Source organism: Puma concolor, chromosome C1 (assembly GCF_028749965.1).
Source record: "Puma concolor isolate L17-30 chromosome C1, mPumCon1.1.hap2, whole genome shotgun sequence".
Lineage (NCBI taxonomy): Eukaryota > Metazoa > Chordata > Mammalia > Carnivora > Felidae > Puma > Puma concolor.
The window spans coordinates 172011620-172039477 of NC_141674.1; the positions used below are offsets into that span (position 1 = coordinate 172011620).

Below are 27858 nucleotides of genomic sequence, written 5' to 3' on the forward strand. Positions count from 1 at the left end.
TATTTCCACCTATTAATACCTTTATTTGAGGCTATTTTTTTAAAGGTTTATTTATTTTTGAGAGAGAGAATGAGAGGCAGAGGGGCAGAGAGAGAAGGAGACACAGAATCTGAAGCAGGCTCCAGGCTCTGAGCGGTCAGCACAGAGCCCGACATGGGGCTCGAACTCACAGAGTGCAAGATCATGACCTGAGCTGAAGTCAGAGGCTTAACTGACTGAGCCACCCAGGTGCCCCGAGGCTATTTGTTTTAAAAGATCTACTACTTATTGTCAAATTCTGGGTTAAAGGTTCTGTTGGCAAGACACAAAATTATACGTTTTGGAATATAAGTTAGTTTAAGGTCTATGGAGATTTGTGGTTCCAGTCACTTGAGGAAATGAAAAACTAAAGATCATATAATTGGCATTACAGTGGATAAATTGGCAGTGAAAATTCAATAGAACATCCTAGTATTTTAAATCAAGAGAATGTGTTGAGTCACTCTTAGATTAAACTACTGAATATTCTAACCATGACAGCGTTGAGATTATTTGGACACAGTCTGACTCCTACCTCCCATGTTCACTATCACCTCTCTGGCTTCATTGCTGACTGCTTTCTTCCTCTCTCTGCTTCAGCCACACTGGCCTCTGCCTTTCCTTAAAAATGCATAATCAAGACCTCACTGCATTACCAGCTTTTCCCTCTCTACTTGTAACACTTTTCCCCCAGAAACATCAGATCTGAGCTCAAGTGTTAACTCTTAGTAAAGCCTTATCTGGCCACCTTATTCAAAATTGCCCCATCCCTACTACTTGGATCTTCCTTTCCGGTTTGTTTACTGCATGCCCTAATTATCACCAACATTCTATATATATTTTACTTATTTGCTTTGTTGTTTTTTCCACCAAAACTTGGGCTCCCAAAGAGGGCAGAGACTTTTACTATGTTGTGTATGTATACCAGTGTGTATCCCATTGCAGATTTTCAAAAATTGCTTGTTAGAAGGAGGGAGGAAGGAAGGGGAAAAAATGATACATGTTGTGGCAGTTTAATACTAGCCACTGCAGATTACAATTAAAGCTATGGCAGATGGTCCACAATGTACATCGATGGCCATATCTGTTAGTGCATGGAAGTGATAGTTTGGAATGATAGGTCTGAAACAGGATCCACATAGCACTCGAAGCAGCAGCAAATAGTGCCTTTTTCCTAAGGTAAAGTCTTCCACCAAAATTATTTAGAAATCAAATAATCACCAACAGTATTCAGTATATGGTATTTTGCATTCACTCATGATATGAAAGAACAATGTTTATGTGCCAGTAATCAATTTATTGTCTCTCAGCTCTAAACCTACCCTTCGTTGCTCCTGCAAAAAGGAAGATGGGCCATTGGAATATTTTTCCATTGACAGCTGGCCTGATGCTGAGTTTTGTCAGTGGAAGGCAACTGTGTTGGAGAGAGCTTTCAGGAGGAAGGGGCATCTCTATCTGGTCCTGGTGGGCTCCCACAGTACAGTACAGTTTTCTGGCAGTACAGCCAGGCTCCCACAGTGTCGCAGCTTCTCCCACCACCTGGTCTTCTAGTGCAGCTGGCTTCTCCACTACCTGGCGCCTGTAGCACCCAGCACCCAGCAGCTTTCAGAAAATGCCCTGGGGCGGTGCTGTAGTAATGCCTATGGTGAGACAACTCCCCATCAACAGTTTTTCCTGGCACCCTAGAGGGTGGACTTCCATAAGTTCTACCAGTCAACATCACAGCACTTTCTCTGCCCTCCAGTGAGCTATGGCTTCACTCTTCAACGAGATTCAGATTTCAACCCTGAGAATGTTCTCCCTTGAACTCTCATCCTCATGGATGGTGGCTGTTCTTTGTATCTGTATGTCTGCTGTATCCCTGTATTGTTTAGGGTTCTCTTCTTTCTAAACAATCCTCATTACTCCAATCCTATTATAGTTAATAAACCTTTATATTAAACTTGTTCAAATTAGTGTGTGGTTTATCTCACACACCAATTGGATCCAGACTGATCCAGTCTACAGTTTACAATTATTTTAGTAATGGTTCTTGTGGAGTATTTCTTTACCACCACTACCAACAACAAAGTTTATTTTTGAGAGAGGGAGAGAGAGAGAGAGCACAAGGAGGGGAAGGGCAGAGAGAGGAGACAGAATCCCAAGCAGACTCCAGGCTGTCAGCACAGAGCCTGATCTGGGGCTCAAACTCACGAACTGCAAGATCATGACCTGAGCCAAAATCAAAAGTCTGATGCTTAACTCTGAGCAGCCACCCAGGAGCCTTTCTTATGGAGTATTTCTAACAGCATGCCAAGCTATGCTACAATCATGCAGATTATGATAGTAATTGATAATGATACTAATGTTGTAGGATTATTTTTTGGAGTTTAATTCTATCAATATAAATGATGCCCAATGTAAGTATATATACACAATGACCTGATTTTGTTAATGCTTATTATCTACAGGGTGGTGATTCTTCAGTTAAAAAAAACAAACAAATAGTACAATTTGCTTTTGCTCTTTTTTACCCACTCTTCCACTTGCATATCAGCAAGAGGGGAAATGTGTTCCATTGCTTGTATTCTGAGCTGCCATTTCCCTCTGTCTATTGCTCAGTTCTTCTACGAAATTTGTGAATTTACTTAATAATCACTGTAATTCCTACTGTGCAGCTTCATGAACTCTTAGGGGTACATGAAAACATAATGTCTTGCCACTAGAGATATGTCTGTATGTACCTTTTATAAAAGCAAATGTGTGTGTGTGTGTGTGTGTGTGTGTGTGTGTGTGTGTGTGTGTGTGTGTGTGTGTGTTTTCCTGAAATAAGAGTCTGAGCTCTGAAGTCAGATTGTCTTAATTTAAATTTCTACTCCAGTGCTTACAGGGGTAAGTTAACATCTCGAGGCCTCTTCACTGAGTTGTTTTAAAGATTGAGATAATATAAACTAATCTTTTAGCACAGCACCTGACACATTGTTATTAATAAGTGTTAGTTACTATTATTATAGTAGTAAAAATATAATAGTTATCGGGGTTGGATCCAGTTGGCAGCCTCATCTGATAAACCTATTCCCTTAGAAAGATAAATACGTAAATCTTTAAGAGCACAAGAAAGCAAGAAACAATGTCATCAGTGGAATAGAAATTGTGAACAACTTCTGAAAATATGTAGTATTAAGGATAAAAGGAACCACATCTCAAATCATATGTACTTAGGACTCCTTTGAAGATGGAGTCATTCCAGAATTGCTCTAAGCGTAGAGACTATGGATGGATATTGTCTGGGGAAAGAGTATGTTGATGTGGGCTGTGTATGAGGGTTGAGGAGTTACATGGACATTTGGCCAGCTCCTCCACACTTTTGCTGAAGAATTAGCAGTGGAGGCCTTTAGCCACTAGTTGTTAAAACAGGGATGTAGGTGCTTTGCCTAGTGAGGCAGATAGCTACTGAGAATACAGGAGCATTTCCCCTATCCCCACCATTAAAAAGACCACTAATGTCCCTAATGGCAATTAGCATCACTCAAATAGTGTGATTTTCACACAAAAAGAGACAAATAGATCAGTGACACAGATTAGAGTACAGAACAACATACCTAGGTATATGTGAGGATGACTTCTCTTATTGTGGTCACTGATAGATGCACTAGGGCAACTCAAAGTTATATGCTTTCTCGGGAGTCTCATCACATTATAGTCTCATATTGTAATTACAATTTTTTTGATCCTGCTTTTTTTTCACATCTCCATATTGTATTTTTTTTTTTTTTTTTTGCCCCCACCTCCAGTTTAAATAGAATTTAAAAATAGCGGGGAAGGGGTACCTGGGTGGCTCAGTCGGTTAAGCGTCTGACTTTGGCTCAGGTCATGATCTCGTGGTTCGTGAGTTTAAGCCCGCATTGGGCTCTGTGCTGACAGCTCAGAGCCTGGAGCCTGCTATGGATTCTGTGTCTCCTTATCTCTCTGCACCGCCCCCCCACCCCCCGCTCTCTTTTTCTCTCTAGAATAATAAAACATAAAAAAATAAAAACAGGGGGGAAGATGCCATACTCAAAAAGGACTTAAAGAGAATGTTATAAAGGGCTTATTTACAAAGGTGTAGAGGGAACACTCAGCAGATGGAGAAGCACCTTGAATCTAACAATAGTGGACAGCCACTGCAACCTCTTGGACAGAAAGTGCAAAGGGTAAGAGAAGTTACCTGAATGTTGGAAAAGTTGTAGCCATGGAGAGGTACTGCTACATAGGAGGGGGCAGTGGCCGTAGGTAGAGGCACAGAGCCATTGCCAAAGTGTGGCCTGACAGGGAGGGAGCCCTGGAGATAAATACCTGGACTTCTCTTTCTTCTCTTCCTCTAATCTCTTCCCTGTGACTTTAGTTGGCCAGACTCTGCCAGAAGCAGGAAGTCAGTGGAAGCCAGATGACACAACCTTTATACATAGATCTCCTCAGGGGCATGGCAGGACAGAAAAAAGAGAAAATCTGTAGGATCCACGAGAGAACATCTAGGATACTTAACACTGAAAATCATTTGGGATCCTGATTGTCACCCACCATATTTATTATTATTTTCGGTTTCATAAAATCTGTGAACTCTGTAAGAATGCCATGTCTACAAATTACTGACAAAAGGGTTGGATTACCTTGGACAGAGCAATTCTACATATTAGTACATATAATTAGACAACAGCTCTCTTAGCTGAATTTTCCTTTTCATATCGTAAGTTAATCAACCATTTAAACAAGTATAAGTCATCCCCTAAGTAAACTCTTTCGTATGGTTAACAAGGCTAGTGTGTGTGTGTGTGTGTGTGTGTTTTCATACACCTAACCTTTCTCCGTCCAGCAACCTAGTAATTCCATCACTGAAAGAAGTGGTTCTTTATCTGACATGACTTCATAAACCAAAGCTATCTCTGGTGTATCCTTTTTTTCAGAAACAAAAAGATTTATAAATTTTTCCCAGGATTGGGAAATGTATACTTTCCCATAATGATACTTTTTATATTTAATTTATAGTGTTCTCCTTTCCCTTTTTTTTTTTTAATTTTTTTTTCAACGTTTATTTATTTTTTTGGGGGGGGACAGAGAGAGACAGAGCATGAACGGGGGAGGGGCAGAGAGAGAGGGAGACACAGAATCGGAAACAGGCTCCAGGCTCTGAGCCATCAGCCCAGAGCCTGACGCGGGGCTCGAACTCACGGACCGCGAGATCGTGACCTGGCTGAAGTCGGACGCTTAACCGACTGCACCACCCAGGCGCCCCTCTCCTTTCCCTTTTTTGAAAAGAACTCATATAATCATTGCCTATCTTCAGCTGTATGGAACTCTCACAACATGTCTCCAATATGATCTGGCTTTGAGGACATTATTAGCAGTTTTTCTCAGTACTTCTTCAACACATAGAACTAGTTTCATATTAGGGGCTCCCCTGTAGGCTCTACATTTTCATGGAACAAATATTTATTGGTGATGACCAATAATTGGTCTGACCACATGTCAGACACTGTGTTTTAGGCACTGGGGATACAAGGGTGAGCAAAACACAAAAATTCCCACTCTGTGGAGCTTGTGTTTAAAGTAATACTGTTTAGTAATAATCAGACATCATCTACATTGATTTTCTCCAATTTTAAAATGTCTGAACCATGGAGCCCTTTTTCATAGGAGAAGTAGACAAATTGCAAAGAGTCTTGGCCTGCAGGGGCAGTATTTTCTAAGGATCTCCAAACACAATTACTCCTGTCCTATTGAAGGGAACAGAAGCCTTAAGAAGAAATACAAAAGCTCCTCCTCACCAGTAACTTCCTACAAAGGTAATGTCAATTAAAACCAAAAAGTTTAAAGAAAGCAAATTCCTGGTTTTAGCATCACCAGGAAAAACATTTGTCTACAGATACCAATTGTGTATTCTTTTCATTGTAAAAAAAGATCCGTAAAAATTACAGGTTTTTTTCAGGTTTTAATTTAAATTGTAGTTAACAGACAGTGGAATCTTGGTTTCAGGCATAGACTTTAGTGATTAATCATTTACGTATAACACCCAGTGCTCTCCCAACAAGTGCCCACCACCCATTTAGGCCATCTCCTTGCCTATCTCCCCTCCAATAACCCTCAGTTTGTTCTCTATAGTTAAGAGTCTATTTTATGTCTGCCTTTCCTTCTTTTTTTTTCCCATGTCCATCTGTTTGGTTTATTAAATTCCACATATGAGTGAAATCAAACAATATTTGTCTTTCTCTGACTTATTTTGCTTAGCATAATACACTCTAGATCTATCCACATGGTTGCAAATGGCAAGATTTCACTCTTTTTTATGGCTGAGTAATATTCCATTGTATATGTACCACAACTTCTTTATCCATTCATTAGTCGAAGGACATTTGGGCTCTCTCCATAGTTGGCTATCGTTGATAATGCTACCCTAAACATAGGGGTGCATGTGTTCCTTTGGATCAGTATTTTGATATCCTTTGGGTAAATACCTAGTAGTGCAATTGCTGGGTCCTAGGTAGTTTTATTTTTAACTTTTTGAGGAACTTCCATACAGTTTTCCAAAGTGTCTGCACCACTTTGCATTCCCACCAACAGTGTAAGAGGGTTCCTCTTTCTCCGCATCCTCACCAACATCTGTTGTTTTCTGTGCTGTTAATTTTAGCCATTCTGAAAGGTGTGATATCTCATTGCAGTTTTGATTTGTATTTCCCTGATGATGAGTGATGTTGAGCATCTGTTCATGTGTCTGTTGGCCATCTGGATGTCTTTTTTGGAAAGATGTCTATTCATGTCTTCTGCCCATTTCTTAACTGGATTATTTGTTTTTTTTGGGTGTTGAGTTTCATAAGTTATTTATAGATTTGGATACTAACCATTTTCTGGATATATTGTTTGAAAATATCTTCTCCCGTTCCAAAGGCTGCCTTTTAGTTTTATTGATGAATCAGTTTGACAAGACCTAGCATTCATAATTGTGTATGTACAATACAGATGCAAAATATGCAAAGCAAAAACTTATAGAACTGAAAGAATAAACAGACAATTCTACAATCATACTTGGAAACTTCATTCCTTTCTTACCAAGTGATAGGACAAATGTACAAAAAATAAATAAGGATATAGAAGAACTCAATATCATCAACCCACATGATCCAGTTGACATTTATAGAATTCTCCACCCAACTGCAGCAGGATATTCATTTTTTTCAGGTGCCCATGCAACATATGCCAAGATAGACCATATCCTGGGCTATAAATCAAACCTCAACAATGTAAAATCATATAGAATGTATTTTCTGAAGTTAATATATTTATTTTGTTTCTTTTTTAATTTTTTTTTAACGTTTATTTATTTTTGAGACAGAGAGAGACAGAGCATGAACGGGGGAGGGTCGGAGAGAGGGAGACACAGAATCCGAAACAGGCTCCAGGCTCTGAGCTGTCAGCACAGAGCCTGACGCGGGGCTCGAACTCACGGACTGCGAGATCGTGACCTGAGCTGAAGTCGGCTGCTTAACCGACTGAGCCACCCAGGCTCCCCTTAATATATTTATTTTGAAAGAGACTGAGCATGCATGTGAGTTGGAGAGGGGCAGAGAGAGAGGGAAAGAGAATCCCAAGCAGGCCCCATGCTGCCAGTGCAGAGCCCAAAATGGGGCTTGATTCCACTAACAGTGAGATCATGACCTGAGCCCAAATCAAGAGTCAGATGCTTAACTGACTGAGCCACCCAGGTGCCCCTGGAATGTATTTCTTGACCACCCTGGAATGATATTACAAATCATTAATAGAGCGACACCAGGAAAATCTCCCAACACTTGGAAATTAAGCAGCATACTTCAAAATAATCCAGGGTAAATAGGGTAAATAAGGCAAATATTTCAGAGAAACAAAACAAACATTGAACTGAATGAAAATAAAAATAATCATAGAAAAATGTGTGGGAGGGGCGCCTGGGTGGCGCAGTCCGTTAAGCGTCCGACTTCAGCCAGGTCACGATCTCGCGGTCCGTGAGTTCGAGCCCCGCGTCAGGCTCTGGGCTGATGGCGCAGAGCCTGGAGCTTGTTTCCGATTCTGTGTCTCCCTCTCTCTCTGCCCCTCCCCCGTTCATGCTCTGTCTCTCTCTGTCCCAAAAATAAATAAACGTTGAAAAAAAAAAAATTAAAAAAAAAAAAAGAAAAATGTGTGGGGCATAGCTAAAACAGTGTTGAAAGGGAAATTTATAGGAGACATGAAATATATACATTAGAAAAAAGGACAGGTCTCAAATTAATAATCTAAGCCTTTACTTCAAGAACCTAGAAAAATAAAAAAAATAAAAAAGAACCTAGAAAAGGAAAAGCAAAAGAAATACAAAGAAAACAGAAGGATGAAAGAAATCAATGAAGTTGAAAACAGAAAAATAATAGAGACAATCAATGAGACAAAGAGTTAATTCTTTGAAAAGACCAATACAATTAACAAACCTTTTATAAGATTGACAAAGAAAAAAGAGAGAAGACACAAATTACCAATAACAGCAATTAAACAAAATATCAGACTGTGGACATCAAAAGGACAGTAAAGAGGTACTATGAACAACTCTATACATATAAACTTGGCAACTTAGACAACGACAATTTCCTTGAAAAGTACACACTACTACAACTCACCCAACAGGATTAAATAATTTGAAGAGCTCTATAAACTATTAGGTAAATTAAATTAGCAATTTAAGAGCTGCTAAAAAGATAAATCTCCAAGATCAGATTTTCTTATAAAACTTCATTGGAGAATTCTACCAAGTGTTTAAAAGGGATTAACACTACTTCTACACAATTTTGTCCAGAAAACAGAAGAGGAGTGAATCAAATAAAAAGAAAACTACAGCCAATATCACACTTAAAATATAAATGTGAAATTCCTTGACAAAATATTAGCAAATAGAATTTAGCTATATAAAAAATGAAGTGTATACCATGACAGAGAGGGGTTTATTTCAGATATGCAAAGCTGGTTCAACATTTGAAAGTCAACCAGTATAATCCACCATGTTATCAGGCAAAGAAGAAAGGTCCCATGATCACAGCAATCAGTGTAAAAAAGGCATTTGACAGACTTCAACACCCATTCAGCATCCTCCCAGAAAAATAAGAAAAAGGAAGAAATTTCTCAGCTTGATAAAGAGGAACTACAAAAAACCTATAGCTAACATTATAATTCATGGTGAAAGACTGTATGTTTTTTGTTGTTTTTTTTTTAAATTGGGAACACGGCAAGGATGTGCATGCTCACTGCTTTTCTTCATCATATTGGTTCAATTTCTAGCCAGTGCAATAAGTCAAGAAAAGGAATTAAAAGGTATACGGATCAGAGAGGAAGAAATAAAAGGGTCTGTTTTGTAGACAGCACTGTTGTCTACATAAAAATCCCTAAGAATCTATAAAAAAAAAAATTGGAATAAGTGAGTTCAGCAAGGTTGTAGTGTACCAGATAAATATCTAAAATTAATTTAATTTCTACATACTTGCAATGAACACTTGGTCACCAAAATTTAAAAGGCAATACCAGGGACGCCTGGTGGCTCAGTTGGGGATCTCATGGTTTTGAGTTCAAGCCCCACATTGGGCTGTCTGCTGTCAGCACAGAACCAGTTTCGGATCTTCTGTCTCCCTCTTTCTCAGCCCCTTTCCCTCCCCTGCTATCTCTCACTCTCACTCGCTCTCAAAAAAAAAAAAAAATAATAAACAAACTTTAAAAAAATAAAAGGCAATACCATTTATAATCATTCAAAAAAACAGAGAGAGAGAGAAAGACAGATGGACAAATACTGAGATATAAATCTAACAAAACATGTATAGGACTTATATGCCCCAAATCTCAGAATGCTGATAAAAGAAATCAAAGATCTAAATAAATGGAGAAATATACTGTGTTCATGGATTGGAAGATTCACCATAGTGAAGATGTCAATTTTTCCCAGGTTGATATACAGGTTTAATGCAATTATTATCAAAATCTCAGCAAGAATGTTTATAGATATAGATAAGATTATTCTACAATGTATACAGAAAGGCAAGGAACAAGAATAGCTATAGGAATTTTGAAAAGGAAGAAAAACATGTGCTTATTATATAGCAGTACTTATCACATAGCTGTAAGATTTACTATATGGCTACAGTAATCAAGATTGTGTGGTTGGCAGAGAGACAGGCACATTAATCAATGGAAAAATAAGAGAGAAGCCTGGAAATAGACCCACATAAACAAATTTAATTGACTTTTGACAAAAGTATAAAAGCAAAGAAAGAAAGATAGCCTTTTCTTTTTTTTTTTAATTTTTTTTCAACGTTTTTTATTTATTTTTGGGACAGAGAGAGACAGAGCATGAACAGGGGAGGGGCAGAGAGAGAGGGAGACACAGAATCGGAAACAGGCTCCAGGCTCTGAGCCATCAGCCCAGAGCCTGACGCGGGGCTCGAACTCACGGACCGCGAGATCGTGACCTGGCTGAAGTCGGACGCTTAACCGACTGCGCCACCCAGGCGCCCCAAAGATAGCCTTTTCAACAAATGGTGTTGGAGTAACTGGATATCTGGATTTCCACAGTTTAAAAAATGAACTTTGTTGTAGTCTAATACCTTCAACAAAAAATAATTAAAATATGGACACAGGTGCCTGGGTGGTTCAGTCGGTTAAGCGTCCGACTTCGGCTCAGGTCATGATCTCACAGTTCGTGAGTTAGAGCCCTGCATTGGGCTTTGTGCCTACAGCTCAGAGCCTGGAGTCTGCTTCGGATTCTGTCTCTCTCTCTCTCTCTCTCTCTCTCTCTCTCTCTCTCTCTGCCTCTCCCCTGTTAATGCTCTTTCTCTCTCAAAAATAAATAAACATCAAAAATTTTTTTTAAATGGAGCACAAATTTTAACTTTAAATGTTAAATTATAAAAATTCTAGAATAGAATAGGAGAGACTCTTTGGGATCTAGCACTAGGCAAAAAGTTCTTAGACTTGACACCAAACTCATGATCCATAAATGGAAAAATTTATAAACTGGACTTAATCAAGATTTAAATTTTTACTCTGTGAAAGACCTTATTAAAAGGATGAAAAGATAAGCTACAGAGTAGAAGAAAATACTTGCAAACTGTATATCCAACAAAAGACTTGTTATATAGAATATATTAAAGAACTCTCAAAACTCAATAGTAAAAACTCCGTCAAATTAGAAAATGGACAAAAGACATGAGGAGACATTTTACTGAAAGGATATACATACGATAGATAAGCACATGATAAGATGTTCAACATCATTAGCCATCAGGGAAGTGCAAATTAGAACCACAATGAGGTATCATTACAGACCTATCAAAATGGTTAAAACAAAAAATAGTGACACCATAAATTTTGGCAGGATGTGAAGAAACTGGATCACTTTACATATTGCTGGTGGGACTGTAAAATGGCACAGCCACTCCGGAAAAAAGTTTGGCAGTTTCTTAAAAAGCTACATATACAACTACCACAAGACCTAGCAATGGTAATCCTGGTCATTTTCCTCAGAGAAATGAAGATGTATATTAATACAAAAACCTGTACATGAATGTTTAGAGCGGCTTTACTTATAATAGCCCAAACTGGAAACAACCTAGATGTTCTTTAATGAGTAAATGGTTAATGATATCATGGTGGTAGTGCATCCATACCACGGAACACTACTAAGCAATAAAACCGAATGAACTACTGATACCTGCAACGACCTGGATGAACCTCCAGAGAATTATGCTGGGTGAAAAGCCAACCCTCAATGTTATACACTGTGTTATTTCTTTAATATAACATTCTTGAAATGACAAAATTATAGAAACAGGGAACAGATTAGTGGTTGCCAGAGATTAAGAAATTGGTGGCAGCAGAGGGAAGTGCCTGTGGTTGTAAAAGGGCCACACGACAGATCCTTGTAGGACTGGATACGTCTTCTGTCTTGATGTATCAATGTTCAATATCCTGCTTGTGACATTGTACTATAGTTTGGCAAGATGTGACCATTGGGGTAAACTGGGTAAAGCAGATATAGGATCTCTCTGAATTATTTTTTACAACTTTCTGTGAATCTACAAATATTTCAAAATAAAAACAGTTTCATTAAAAAAAAAAAAGTTAACAAGGGGTGTCTGGGTGGCTCAGTCAGTTAAGCGTCCAACTTCAGCTCAGGTCATGATTTCACAGTTAATGAGTTCGAGCTCCACGTCGGGCTCTGTGCTGACAGCTCAGAGCCTGGAGCCTGCTTTGGATTCTGGGTCTCCCTCTCTCTCTGCCCCTCCCCTGCTCCCACTGTGTCTCTCAATCTCTCTCTCTCTCTCTCTCTCTCTCTCTCTCTCTCTCTCTCTCTCTCAAAAATAAACATTGGGGCGCTTGAGTGGCTCAGTTGGTTAAGCGTCTGACTTCAGCTCAGGTCATGATCTCACAGTTCATGAGTTCGAACCCCGCGTCCGGCTCTGTGCTGACAGCTCAGAGCCTGGAGCCTGCTTCAGATTCTGTGTCTCCTTCTCTCTCTGCCCCTCCCCTACTTGTACTCTGTCTCTCGCATTGTCTCAAAAATAAATAAACATTAAAAAAGTTTTTTAATAAAAAAAATGAACATTTAAAAAAGTGTTAACAACAACAACAAAACCCAAGTACCTGGCCTCATAGAGTCTACAATCTAGTTGGGGATAGATATTATTCTAAAATTTATAGAAGTGTATAATTCAAAGTGTGATCTTGTCTAGTTACACAGGAAAGCTTTCCAAACTTTTGAGTGACATTTGAGATCAGTTCTAAAAGAGAAATAAATGTTAACCAACTAAGGGGAGTGGGGTGTCAGAGATCTTACAGAACTGAGGGAAGAACATGTGTAAAGACCCAGGAGTGGGAAGAAGCATGGGACATTACAGTAATGGAAAGAAGGCTGAGTGGCTGGAGCAGTGAACAAGAGGAGATGAGATGGTGTCAGAAGCGGCTGAGGTGTTAGGCCAGTCAAGTAAAGGCTTGCAGGCAGCTTTAGGATTCTGCTCTTTTAGAGCAGTGGAAACAATGGAAAGGTTTTAAGCAGGAGAGCAACTTGCTCAGAAAGTTATTTTTCAAAAGGTCACTCTCTTGGGGCGCCTGGGTGGCTCAGTCAGTTAAGCAGCCGACTTCGGCTCAGGTCATGATCTCGTGGTCCGTGAGTTCGAGCCCTGCATCGGGCTCTGTGCTGACAGCTCAGAGCCTGGAACCTGTTTCAGATTCTGTGTCTCCCTCTCTCTGACCCTCCCCCGTTCATGCTCTGTCTCTCTCTGTCTCAAAAATAAATAAACGTTAAAAAAAAACAAACAAAAGGCCACTCTCACTACATTGTGGAGAATGGATTAAGAAGAAGGAAGAGCAATCAAGAAGCTAAGTCCAGGTATCAGATGATAAAGCTGGGATTTGGCTATAGCAATAAAAACATTAGGAAGTGGATATATCTGCAAGGTATTTAAAAGCAAAATTCACAGGACCTGGCACCGGATTGGTGTTGGAAAGAGGTTTTCAAGACCATTCCAAGGTTTTCGGCTTTCCCAGCTAGATAGCTGGTGGTATCTTTCTCTGAGATAAATATATTCATGTTTTACAGAAAAGACTTTAAGTTTGGGCTTTTATATTTGATTTTGGGGTGCCTTTGAAATATCTAAGAGCAGATGTTGTAGAAGCAATTGAATATATAAATTTGGACCTCAGAGAATGATCTGGTTTGGTGGTATGAGTTGAGAGTCACTGAGGGTAATGGACACAGATGACATCACATAGGAAAGAGTTTTGAGTAAGATTGAGCCTTGGGGAACAACATTTAAAGGCTGGCTAGGGAAGGATGAATCAAGAAACAAAACTTAGCCATCTGATCACAGAGGTAGAAGGAAAACCAAGAGAGTATAATGTCAGTGAAACTAAGGAGAATTTCAAAGAGTATTTAATGTGAACTGATGCTGTTGAGATTTATTTAAGATGAGCACTGAAAACGTCTGGATTTAGCTTCATAGAGATCTTTGGTGACCCTGGCAAGAGCTCTTTGGTGAATTAATGGGGAAAGAAGCCAAATTAGTTTATTAAAAGCTATGTAATATACTGAATGACAGATAACATTAGTGTAAATTTCAGTTATTGAGTATATATTTTATGTATCTATTCACTAGGTGAATAAGTCAATGTATGACATATGAATTAGTTACTATTATTTAAACTATTCAGATTAAAAAGCTAACTTTCGGAGATTTTAATGTCACATAACTATGGAGTATTTAAAATCAGGCTTGCTCCTGTCTTAAACAAAATGCTGCCGCTTCTCTAAATGAAGACATTGTCAAGTAAGAAAAGACTTACTTTTCCATTATTTTGCTCTTTTTTTTTACATAAACTGGGTAAAATGTATGACCTTTGAACACCCTAGAATTTAGGCTTATTGAATTAAAAAAAAAGAATTTAATTAGGGAAAATGTCAAACATACACAAAATTATAAAGAATAGCATAATCAATTACCCGTCAGTAATTATCACCCCGTGGCTTTTCTTGTCTAAAGCATTCCCTTAGCCATTATTTTCCTTCCCTGCTCCTGCCCTCACCCATCCCAACAGATTATTTCAAGGCAAATCCTAGACAAAGCCCTTTCTAAAATCAATCCTATTTTTTTTCAAAGTTGTCTACTTTGCCTGTTATAAACTTCCACAGGGCTTTCAAATATCTGATTAAACCTATATGACAGTTCAAATATAAAAGCAGGAAAATAAAATTACACCTGAAAGTTATACACATTAAAAAAAATATACACCTTATTTTTTAGAGCAGTTTTAACTTTACAACAAGTTTCCCATATGCCCCCTGCCCCCTCCCCACATATAGCCTCCCCCATTATCAACATCTCCCACCAGAATGGTACACTCGTGATGATGGGTGATACTACATTGACACATCATTATCATCCAAAATCTATCATTTATATTAGGGTCTAGGGTTCCTCTTTGTGTTGTACATTCTCTGGGTTTGAATACATTTGTAATAGCATGTATCCACTATTATGTAGTGTATTTATGTATTATATACAGGGTAGTTTCACTGCCCTAAAAGTCCTATTGCACCTACTCATCCCTCCTCTCAAAGTTATGTAAATTTTGAGGTTACTTTTTCACTTCCAACAGATGAAAGGAACTATTTAATTGATTTAAAGGCTGGGGTACCTGGGTGGCTCAGTCGGTTGAGCATCCGACTTCAGCTCAGGTCATGATCTCACACTCCGTGAGTTCAAGCCCCACGTCAGGATCAGAGCCTGGAGCCTGCCTCAGATTCTGTGTCTCCCTCTCTCTCTGCCCCTCCCCCGCTCATGCGCTGTCTCTCTGTCAAAAATAAATAAACATTAAAAAAATTTTTTTAATTGATTTAAAGGCAACAGGTGAACCAGCTAAACCGATGTTTCCTTTGATATTTGGCTGCCCCCTTTCTGCCAGTTGTTTACAAAAATTCATACACTTCCAAATGTAAGAGTTTATTTTTAATTTATAAAGACATGGCTTTGGTAATTATATTTGTAGAAATCAGATAATGCAAATAGTTATTAATGGATTTATATTTTTCTGAACATGTTCCCTATGTCCTAAACGTTATAAAAGTCTCTAGGAGATAATTTATCTTTGGCCCTATGAAGTCATGGTTCCTCTGTGTGCTTTACATGACATCACAGTCTAAGTGACTTGCAGCTCATGCTATACCAAATGCCAAAGTCTGAGATAATGAGAACGTGAGTGATAAGATGCTTTCTCTCCTTGCTTTCTTTCTGAAGGTGACAAACTCTGTCCTTTTCTTAAAGTTTGACTAGAGGTGGATATCTTTTTCTTCACTTTAATTTAAAAAAATTATTTGTGTTTATTTTTAGAATAGATGGAGAGTGGGCTTTTAGGAGAACGAATTTACACTTATATACAAATGTTGCAAATTAATAAATATTTATAAATAGCTACTGAGTATTGAGTTATATATATGATATACACAAGCAGTTTGGCTGTGAATATATCAAATATATTGAACATAAATAAATTTTGAGATTTCACATATTTCTGACTTTTAAAAAATTTGTTTTGGCTTTAGAAAAAAATTGAAATATATATAAAGCCCAGAGCTAATTTTCAAGTGGGCTCTCTGTAGCTCAAGGTACTCCATCCAAGTGTTTCAGGGCATTTGGAGGTGTGATAGTCAATAGACACTTTAGGGCACAAGAACCCTGAGTTAGTGGGGCTTGTATTCTTCCCTTTTTTCCAACCAGAGCAGTTCTGTTGTATGTAATAAGTATCTGCACAATACATTGTTCAAAGAAAGGGTTTCTCATCTAAGTTTGAATATCCACTTTCTACAAAAATAGCACTTTGATGAAATCTTATGTCATCAGAGGGCAGACTTCAGGGAACCATGAGTCCAGAATAGAAACAGGGAATAGATGTTCCACTTTATTTTTAAAAAGAATTTTATTTTTATTTATTTTTTAATGTTTATTTTTGAGAGAGAGACACACAGCATGAGTGGGGGGAAGGGCAGAGAGAGAGAGGGAGACACAGAATCCAAAGCAGGCTCCAGGCTCTAAGCTGTCAGCACACAGCCTGATGCAGAGCTCGATCTCACGAACCATGAGATCATGACCTAAGTAGAAGTCAGAAGCTTAAGCGACTGAGCCACCCAGGCGCCCCTTAAAAAGAATTCTTTCATGTTTATTTATTTTTGAGAGAGAGAGAGAAAGAGAAAGAGAAAGAGAGAGAGAGAGAGAGAATGAGAGATAGAGTATGAACAGGAGAGAGGCAGAGAGAGAGGGAGACACAGAATCTGAAGCAGGCTCCAGGTTCTGAGCTGTCAGCACAGAGCCTGACATGGGGATTGAACTCATGAACCGTGAGATCGTGACCTGAGCCAAAATTGGACATTTAACTGACTGAAGACATCCAGGTGCCCCGTAGGTGTTCCATGTTATGTGAAATCTTATTTAATATGTTCAGAAAGGAAAGTAGGAAAACAAGTGTTGCAATTAAGATAATAATATTCATGTACAGAATATGGTGAACATGGAATATTGTTAAAGATAATAAAAATAAAGATAAAAGAAAAATAAAATAATATATAAATAATAAAATATGAACAATAAATAAATAAAATAAAATAAAATTAAATTAAAGTAAATCATGCCACACAAGTTTCCCATTCAAGTTAATGCAAGTTATGATCATTTCATTTTATCAAAAAGGATAAATAGTTAGAACTATAAACTTCATTGTATAATATAAATAGAAGTACTTATAATAGACTTAATGTCCAAAATTATAATTTAAAAAATCTGAAAACATATAAAATTATATCAAAATGTCAGATAATCTTTATTCTAAGTTTATTTATTTAGAGCTCATTCACTCATTTACTTTTCCAATATATATTTACTGAAAATTGATGGAAATACAATAAAGAAAGTAAAGTTATGGTCCCTACCCCCAAGAAAATCCATCTACTAGGGCTGAGAACAAAAACTTAAGGGGCGCCTGGGTGGCTCAGTCGGTTAAGCGTCCGAGTCTCGATTTTGGCTCAGTTCATGATCTCATGGTTTATGAGACCGAGCACCACATCGCCTGCTTGGGATTCTCTCTCTTCTCTCTCTCTGCTCTTACCCTTCCTAGCATGCGCAGACTCTCTCTCAACATAAATTTAAAAAAAAACAAACTTAAAAAATAAGTAGTTTATAGCAAATGAGTTCCAGAAAACAATGCATCAGACATTCTGAAATTGAATGATGGCTGAGGGCTGGCACAGCTGGGGCAGGCTTCATGATGGAAGAGAGGCTTGAGCTGCTACTTGTAGGAAGGACAGGACTTTGTAAATTGGGGTGAAGGGAAAGAGTTGGTAGGCAGAGGGATTGCTGTGATCAAGGAATACAGTGTGACTATCTTTCCCAAGAGGTTGAAGGTTTGCCAAGGGAAATAATGGGAGAATTGATTAGAGAAGTTTAGGGTCAGAGGATAAAGGGACCTGATTTTTGAAGCCGGAGTTTTCAACACTTTAAGGCGAAGTTAGGGTGACAATGTGTATTCCCTTTAGGGTGCCTATTGCAGTCTCTAAAAGAGATACTCCTACTCTCCTCTCTCAGTCTGTTTGGTCTGTTACAACAGAATACCATAGATGGGAAGACTTATAGACAACAGACATTTCTTTCTCATAGTTCTGGAGGCTGGGAAGTCTGAGATCAAGGCATTAGCAGATTTGGTTTCTGGTGAGAGGCTGTGTCATGGTTCACAGATGGCAGTCTTGTCACTGTATCCTCACAAGGCTGAGATAGGATGGGGTAGAGAGCTTTGTTAGGTTTCTTATAAGACTCCAAAGACTCACTTCCAAAAAGCATCATATTGGGTGTTAAAACTTCAACATATGAATTTTGGGGGACACAAACATTCAGTCTGTAGTGGCTTCCACCCTGTGATTCTGGTTTTCCCCTTTCCCTTTCTCCCCAGGTGAGAATGTATGTTATGTAATGAGGGACATCATTGTTTGGTATGTGCTGCACACGTGAATCTTATGGAGTTGAGGATAAGGAGGTTTCCTGTAGGGAATAGGAAATCAGTGAGAGCTTTTGAACATCTGGGTAATATGTACAAAGAAGAGAGTATTGGCTATTGGTATGTTAGATTTGGTGGGAGAGATGGAAGGCAAGGAAATGTTAAGTGCTGACTACAATTTAAGAATTGTGGAGGCAAAATATAAATAAATAACACTTGGTATCTGAATGTTTGATAGCAGGGAAGATGGAAGCCAGAAAAAGAAAAGTGGCCCAGGGACCTATATTAAGCATAACCTCCCTTTTAAACGTATTTTTTTTTTATTATTTTACAGACAATAAAATCTGGAGATATTTAATAGAAATCCAAGCGATATAGGATTTAAGTGGAAAAGTTGGGCTCTGAATTTAAGTCTGTTTGACCTTAAATTCTGCTTTAATGTGCAATGGTTTTAATTTGGGGTTTCTAAGACTCTAAAAGAAAAAGGGACAAACGGAATAGTTTTAGGGATACGATGAGTTTTTGAGGTTTGATGTACTGGTAGGTTGTTCAGCAAGCATCTAGAAAAGTAGCATTTGGCTTTAGAGAGTGGTGGGGCATTAATTGTTTGCATAGATGAGAAGAGAGAGAGGATCAAGTTTTAACTAACAATAACATGTCCAGGTTAGAATGAAATGGGACCAGGTATGGAAAAGTTAGGGAAAGAGTAGAAAGTTATAAGGAGAAATAGGAAGTGTAGCATCACCAAAACAAGAAAAACACTTGAATTGAGGAAAAGATTGTCAAAGCTGTCGAATATTGCAGATGTCATAGAGACAGACCTTCACTTGGCAATTAGGAGAAAAGAAGTTGCAGTCAGTGGTTTCAGAAGAGGATTTACCCAGGAGCAAGTGTGTAATGAATTAAAAGACAAGATGGTGAACTTAGGGAAAGAGATCGTCTACTGAAGTCTGTAGACCCTTATTTTGAGATCTTAAAAAAAAGAGAAGAATGTGAATGCAATTAGTGCACGGTATCCAGAAGAAGGAGCAAGGTCTAGAGAAGGTTTTTTGATAGGGCAAACTGGGCATTTTTATAAATTGATAAGGAAAGAGCCAGTTTAAAGGTAGAATATTGAAATGCAAATGAAGAAAGGAAAATGATTTTTCTTTCTTAAAGAAACCAAGTTTTTAATTTGAAGAACAATAACAACAGTAAATAATATCTATAGTCAACTATTAGTTAAATAGAATAAGCTAAAGGCCCTTCTTAAGCCCTCCAACTACAAACGCCTTTCCTCCTCCATCTTCCCTGTTAATAGTTTGGCACAAATGTTTTCCAGCTTCCTTCCTTCCTCCTTTCCTTCCTTCCTTCCTTCCTGGCTTCTCTCTCTCTCTCTCTCTTTTTTTTTTTTTAAAGTTTATTACTTATTTTGAGACAGAGTGTGAGCGGGGGAGGGGCAGAGAGAGTGGGAGAGAGAGAATCCCAAGTAGGTCCCACACTCAGTGCAGAGCCCAACTCTGGGCTCGATCCCACATACCATGAGATCATGACCTGAGCCGGAACCAAGAGTCAGATGCTCAATTGACAGAACCACACAGGTGCCCCACTTCTTTTATTTAATAAGCATTCCTCCCCACCCCTTTGCATATGTATTCAAATATGCTTTTCAGTGGCACCTAGGGGGTACATGTGCACTCTCTCTCTCAAAATAAATGAATAAATGTTAAAAAAACAAATATACTTTAAAAAAATTAAATGATGCCATATATATTTTTTCAAATTGCTACTTTCAGTATGTCGATCATGAAGACTTTTCTACATCAACACACACACACACCAAATATAGCTCATGCTTTTTAACAGGTGCATAATGTTCTTTTGTTTGGACAGATCATAATTTATATTTATAAATATAATACATATTATAATATAATATTTATATTACTCAGAAATCCTTCATTTATAAACCCTTCTTGGAATCTTCATTCTAAAAAGGGGTTTCGTGAGCATGTTGGGCTGAATGACAGCCCCTGAAGATATCTTCACTCTAATCTCTGGAATCTATGAATGTTACCTTACACAGTAAAAGGTGCTTTGCAGATAGGACTATTGATTTACTCAGCAGAGTTGGCTATTGAAATGAGAAGATTATCCTGGATTATCTCAGTGGGCCCTAAATATAATCACAAATGTCCTTATAAGAGGAAGGGACAGGGAAAGTTTACCACAGAAGTTCATGTGATGACAGAAACAGAGAGAAACAGTGCCAGACAAAGAAAAGATGCTGTACCACTAGCTTTGAAGGGGGAAGGGGCTACAAGCCTGAGGAAATGGATTTTCCCCTGAAGCCTCCAGAAGAAACCAGTCTTACTGACACCTTGATTTTGGGCCCTTTAAGACTCATTTCAAGTTTCTGCCCTCAGGACTATACAAGATAAATTTGTGTTGGTTTAAGCTGCCAAATTTGTTGTAATGTAGTATGACTTCATCTGCACTTGGTTGCATCTACGGACCTTATTTCCAAATAAGGTAACATATGTATTGGAGGTTAGACCTTGAACATACCTTTTTGAGGGATGCAATTCAACCCACACACCTGTTAAAAAAAAAAAAAAAAAGTCAATTGGTTTTAAGTTTGATTTCTGGGAACTTGCCAGAAACTAAGTAATGCTGGAATTGTTATTGCCTCATTCAAATTACAACATTCTTGCTGGATTTGGGATTTCAGGAAATCCCAGAGGAAAGAGGGAGAGAAGATGGGTGGGGATTTAGAGGATAAGGAGTTTGTTATGGACCAGAGAGCATCTCAGAATATATACATGCTGCATATCATTTTTATAAAGTTAGTGAACAAAACAACGTATAGAATGTGAATATGCGTAACCTATATTTGAAGACTCTAAAAAAAAGCAGCAAAGTAGGAGGAGGACGGAAGAGATGGGACAGTGAGGAGCACACAGGATTCTCCAGTGTTATTAGCCTACACTGTTCAATATCTTTTGTAAGTATATAAAACAATGTATGCGTTACGCTTAATGTAAAATTGTGCCTTTATAACAACATTTTTAAAAAATGGCATAGAGATGGTAGGAAATATACTTTGAGAACGCAACTCATATACTCATATACCAAGCCTGAAATCAACACTGGAAAGCGGCACCGTTACTTCGTTAAGGTAATTTTTTCAGGTGTTACTTGGAAAAGCTGACAGATGACAGAGTGCTGGGTAAACTCACTCTAATTATGAAACCGTGAGTAAAAGAACATGTGCTTCCATGAAACTTAAGCACCAACAGTTCAGGAGGCGCACAGCGTTAGCAAAAACCATTGCCGGAACCATCGTTTTCACCATAGTTCATCCCATTTCCTGCGAAATTCTTCTCGAAAACGCAGACTCTGCGAAAAGACGTTTGCCCGATTCCAAAATGACTGCTGCGGCGCCCACAATAAAAGTATAGCGCAAGACCGGAAGTTACGCAACCTCATAAGGCAGCGCGCCCTTACCCGTGAGAGAGTTTCCGCCATTTTTGAAAATCGGGAAGGTCCGGGGCCAAGTGTGGTTGCAGCTGCGATGGCAACCTTTGCCGTGGAACCCCAGGCGCCCTCGTTGGGTGAGTGAAAAACTGCGTTTCCTCGCTGGCGCTGCGATCCATGCCATAGGACTAGGAGCAAGCAAGACTGAAAGCCAGTAGTCATCAGGCTCTTTGCTAGTTTCAGTCGCGGGTACGAGCCCCTGGTTCACCCACAAGTTTTCAGTTGTCCCCCTGCTCAGGGCGTCATCACCCTGCCGCCAGGAAGGCGGCTCCGGGAAGTTGCGGGCCTGGGTAGGGCGTGGGAATGGCTGTCCAGTGGTGACTAAGCCGTTTTGCCCCCCAACACGCGGGCCGCATTCGTTCTGCCCATACCTGAAACTCTCCGAGCGCCGAGGACGCGGTGCTGAGTTCCTGGATCCGGGGAGGCGTCGGTGTAAAGGAACGGATCCGCGTACACGTGGGTGGGCGGTGACCTGGAGTGTGGTTACAGCTCACCGTTCTTTGGTCACTTGGGCTTTTAGTTTCTGTTGGATTCCTACCTGCCCTGGGCTTAGCAAAAGGAGTCTTTATTAGTAGAAACTACGGTTGTGCGACGTTTAACCCCTTGATGGTAGCCATGGAGATACTGGCGTTAATAGGAAGCCGGGAGTTGGTATGATTTTCCCGCCTTTATCTTGGGGAAGTGACTTTGTAGGAGGTCTTTTTCTCTAATCAGTTACGTAATGAGTTTTTTAAAAATTCATTCCCATTGTTTAACGGAGAGCCTTGCTGAAAGTGTTGTTCAAAAAAAAATCTATCAAGTTAACAGGATGTAGATTTCCTTTTTGTTGCTGAGTTTAGGCACTTGTGAGAACCGTCAAAATTTTTAGCAGAAAATTGCTATCATAGAGACGCATTTGAAAATTAGGTTACAACTTTTGAGTTTGGAAAAGAAAGCAAGCGCGATATTTGTAGAACGAGGTTTTTTGTTTTTGTTTTTTTACATTTGAAGGGTGTAATAGTGCTTGCTGTGCTTTGTGCAAAATGTTTCTTTTGGGAATGGAGTTAACTTGGACTGTTTTAGAATTAGTCATAAAAAACTAAATGCATAACGTCAGTGCCGATATTCTGCTACCTTTAAACTTAAGTACAGATGTTTGTCTAGGTATTTATGTTTTGTATTATTTTAGAGATCAGGAAATCATTTCCAGTCCCAAAGTTTTCTATTCAACAAAAACATTTTGGAGTGCATATTTCTTGGGGTTGTAAATGTGAATAAACCCGTCTCTGTTTATTGCCTCATCAGAAATCTGACATTTGCTGATATTAATTGTTCAAGTTCATATATTGCAGGTGAAGAATAAATAATTTTCCCAGCACCTAATGCTATATGAAAATCAAGGATTATTTCAGCAAACAGTGCTAGCTGAATTAAGACCTAGTATTTAACAGATTTTAGGTGTGCAGACTGAAGTCGAATTTAAGACTTGCATGATGATTGTTCTAGCTCTCTAAGTGAAATTTAGCCTAAGGGGTGATAAGTGACAGGCGGATTAAGACCTCTCTGTGCTCTCCTCACTCTGGTGTTTAGTGTTACCACAATATATATACAGATATATCAAAACTTTTCTTAATTCTTCTTACAATGCCATATATGTTTTTTTTTTTCTTTGGGGGATGGGAGAATGAGGTAGTTGGTGGTACCTAAAACTTTGTATTTACTACTATAAGTTTCTAAATATCTTTTCAGAATTTGCTTTTGTTTAGGCTTTTGGTGTGTATATTCTTTGGAAATATGTACTAGCAACGTAGTAACAGCACTTTAAAACAATTACAATATAGTTATGGTTCTTCATACCTTATTTCAGTATTTGCTTCATTTTTTTCCCCTGACTTTGCCTTTTTCCTCTTTTATACACTTGCATTGGCATTGTTAATACCTAAGTCTACTATAATGAGGAAGGATAAATAATTGACACCATTTGGATAGCAAGAAACAAATTCTTGAGACTGCTTAGAACTTAAGGAATAGTTAACCATGTAAATAATACATCAAACGTTTGGCCTTTTTTTTTTTTTTTTTTCAACGTTTATTTATTTTTGGGACAGAGAGAGACAGAGCATGAACGGGGGAGGGTCAGAGAGAGAGGGAGACACAGAATCGGAAACAGGCTCCAGGCTCTGAGCCATCAGCCCAGAGCCCGACGCGGGCTCGAACTCACGGACCGCGAGATCGTGACCTGGCTGAAGTCGGACGCTTAACCGACTGCGCCACCCAGGCGCCCCAAGTTTGGCCTTTCTGAGTGCAGTGAATCACGTTCAGTTTTGTTACATAGTTGAAAACTTAAATTTTAATAAGTAGAAATTGCAAATTCTACATTTACACTTTAGTCACTCAGTTTTTGCTATTTCAGGATACCCTTAGAATAATAAGGGTTGAGCACTTACTGATATTAGATACTGGGTCAAGTGCTTAATTTGCTGTAATTCTAATCAAAGCTCTGTGAGTGGATGCTGTGATTATGCCCATTTTGCCAAGAGATACGAACCCAGGTCTCTGAGTCTAGGGCCCATTTTTTTTTTCATACTGTGCTAATTTGCTCTGAAATTAGAGTAGGTTATAGCTTCCTTTTCTTCATAATGGGAATAATAATACCTATCCTGTAAATTGTGAAAATTAATTTTAAATTGATGATTGTGAAGTATCAACTGTCTTTAAATTGGTTTTATGTTAGGGAGATTTTTATTGATTATTCCTAACTTTAAAATGATTTTTAAAAATGATCCAAAAATAAAGTTTCCAAATCTTTCAATGTTTCTTAGTTTCTAATCATCACTATTATTTCATGTGTGCTCCATGTGCTCTAATGTATGCATGATTACACTTTTATCGCAATAATGGTTTATAGTTCTTGTTTATGGAAAAGAAAAAAATGGAACATATAGCAAGCTACACCTGTTGTGTTTGATTTGCTAAAACTTCGTGTAACTAGTGCACCCACTCTTTCCTTGTTTTTGGTTGTTGCATAGGTAGAAGCTGACCCAGAAGTGGAAAGAAGTTATTTATTTTTGAGAGAGAGTGGGAGAGGGTGCGAATACGAGCAGGGGAGGGGCAGATAGACGAAAAGAAACCCAAGCTGACTCCCTGCTGTCAGCGCAGAGCCTGATGGGAGGCTCAAACTCATGAACTTGAGCCAAAATTGAGTGGGCCGCTTAACCAGCTGAGCCATCCAGGCATCCCAATAAAAGTGGGTTCTTAAATCTGTGAAATAATATAAACAGGAACAGGGGTGCCTGGATGGCTAAATTGATTGAGCAGTTCGCGTCATAATCTCACAGTTGTGAATTCGAGCCCTGTGTTGGGCTCTGTGCGGAGCTTGCCTAGGATTCTCTCCTCTCTTTCTGCCCCATCCCCCCGCTGCTCTCTCTCTCAAAATAAATAAATACACTTAAAAAAAATGAACTAGGACAATTGTAAGATTAGTATTGTTAATAAAAATACTTTTACATTTTTATAAAAATAATTTTTGTTGGCTTTTAAAATCTCAACTTTGCTTCTGTAATATGTAAGTTTTGATTAAAGTCTCAAAATTTTTTATGCTAGCTTCTTACATCTTTTTGTTAGATATTGTAACATTAAAGTCCTTTGTTTTACTTTATTTTTTGATTAATTTAGGATCTGAACCAATGATGCTAGGTTCACCCACATCTCCAAAACCAGGGGTTAATGCCCAGTTCTTACCTGGATTTTTAATGGGAGATTTGCCAGCTCCAGTGACTCCACAACCTCGATCTGTCAGTGGCCCTTCAGTGGGAGTAATGGAAATGAGATCACCTTTACTTGCAGGTGGGTAAATGCTTGAAATGGTTTCTTAGTACTATTAAACCATGTATTAGAATTTTAAAAAGAGTAATGATGCAACATTCACCCTTATCAACACATTTATTAATTAAAACAAATAAGCAATGCCTCTATTTTTGATTTTTAGACTCTTGGAATAAAGGTATAAGTAGTATAAGCTACTGTAATTCTAAGAACCACTCATTAAAACTATGTATACTGTATTTCATCCGATCTAAGATGCCCTTGATTGTAAAACTCACCATTATTTTAAGTAGTACTAAGAAAGAAAAGCACTAAATATGATACAATGCCAAGATACTGTTTTTTATAAATTATCCATATCAGAGATGTTAAAGTGTGGGGGAAGAAATATCATTTAACTTCAACTGAATAACTTAATGCATTTAAATAGTTCATCTTAAATGTGATAATAGCAAATATTCAGTCAAAAGAAACTAAGTGAAGTGTAATCAACATACAGTGCTATATTAGTTTCAGCGTACAGCATATTGACTTGACAGTTCTGTATATTACCCAGTGCTCACCATGACAAGTATAGTCAGTCACCATCTGTCTCCATACAACGTTATGACAATATTGTTGACTGTATTTCCTATGCTGTACTTTCATCTCTGTGGCTTATTTATAAATAAATAACTGTAAGTTTGTACCTCTTAATGCCCCTTGTCTATTTTGCCCATCTTCCCACTCACCTCCCTGTGGCAGCCACCAGCCCTCTGTATTCAAGAGTCTGGTTTGTTTTGTTTTTTGTCTGACTTCACTTACCACCCTCTAGGACCTTGATAGATGAATGGATAAAGAAAATGTGATATATATATATGTGTATATATATATACACATACACACACACACATATACATATGTATGTATATATATATATATATACACATATATATGTATATATATAAAATGGAATGATGGAATGTTAGCCATAAAAAAGAATGAGATCTTGCCATTTGTGGTATAAGAAATGTAATTTGAAATGTGTAGATATAAATTCTACTTCTAGTCATAGTGAATTAAGATTCTCAGCATGTTTAGTGGAAAGATTTATTCTACAAACTATGGGGAAGTTTTTTACACAGAATTTGCAGTTATCAGCACAAAATATTATCTAAATGCAACACATATCTTACAAGACTCCTTTAGCAAAGAAATATTTTAAAAGATAACTTTGGGGGCACCTGGATGGCTCAATCAGTTAAGCGTCCAGCTTTAGCTCAGGTCTTGGTCTTGCAGTCCCGTGAGTTCGACCCACGTTGGACTCTGCTGACAGCTCAGGGCCTGGAGCCTACTTCAGATTCTCTGTCTCCCTCTCTGTCCCACCCCCACTCTCACTCTGTTTCTCTCTTGCTCAAAAATAAATAAACATTAAAAAAAAGAGATAACTTTGAGGTTTTCACTATGAGTAGTGAGAATTAGCTACAGAAATGGTTGGATTCCAAATGTGAGCTGATATCCTTTTAATAGATGTTTAAATGGAAAACTTCTCACTTTGTTCTTAAGGTATTATTTGGTTTAAAGTGGTTTATTATTTTAAGATTGATCAGGGACAATATAAATTATATTCATAATTGACTTATTGTTATTCTGGATAGGTTTTTGTTTTTTATACATTTGACCCTTGAACAACACAGGGGTTTGGTGTACTGACCCCCTGGACACTTGGAAATTCTAGTATGATTTTGACTCCCCCAAAACTTAACTAATAGCCTGTTTTTGACTGGAAGGTAATCTTCCCAATAACATAAATAGTTGATAACTATATATGATATAGTTGATACACTGACATATAACTACATATGATATAGTTGATATACTGATAACATAAACATTTTGTATATGTATTATAAACTGTTCTTACAGCAAAGTAAGCTAGGAAAAGAAAATGTTACTAAGAAAGTCATAAGGAAAAGAAAATACATTTACAGTACTACACTGTAAAAAATC

At 38.2% G+C, this 27858-nt stretch overlaps 1 protein-coding gene and 1 long non-coding RNA gene across 8 annotated transcripts in view; one reads left to right on the top strand and one right to left on the bottom strand.

Moving 5' to 3' along the window:
- Positions 1-22227, bottom strand: part of LOC147578579 (uncharacterized) — a 29155-nt gene extending 6928 nt beyond the window's left edge. The window contains exons 1-3 of one of the 3 annotated variants that reach the window (XR_015255381.1): positions 22036-22227; positions 21097-21127; positions 4333-4485 (exon numbers count right to left, since the gene is read on the bottom strand). This is a non-coding gene — a long non-coding RNA (uncharacterized LOC147578579). Of the gene's footprint in view, positions 1-4332; positions 4486-17418; positions 18324-21096; positions 21128-21767; positions 21981-22035 lie in introns of those variants that run through there. The other 2 variants (XR_015255383.1, XR_015255382.1) reach the window with 2 other exon arrangements.
- The window catches only part of NUP35 (nucleoporin 35), a 50090-nt gene continuing 44242 nt past the window's right edge, over positions 22011-27858 (top strand). For 4 of the 5 annotated variants that reach the window (XR_015255380.1, XR_015255379.1, XR_015255378.1 and 1 more), the window contains exons 1-2: positions 22011-22142; positions 25720-25890. Coding sequence is in view for 2 of the 5 variants with exons in the window: in XM_025933495.2 (XP_025789280.1) it covers positions 22103-22142; positions 25720-25890 (211 nt within the window). In the remaining 3 variants the exon portion in view is untranslated. Of the gene's footprint in view, positions 22143-22436; positions 22717-25719; positions 25891-27858 lie in introns of those variants that run through there. The other variant, XM_086719102.1, reaches the window with a different exon arrangement.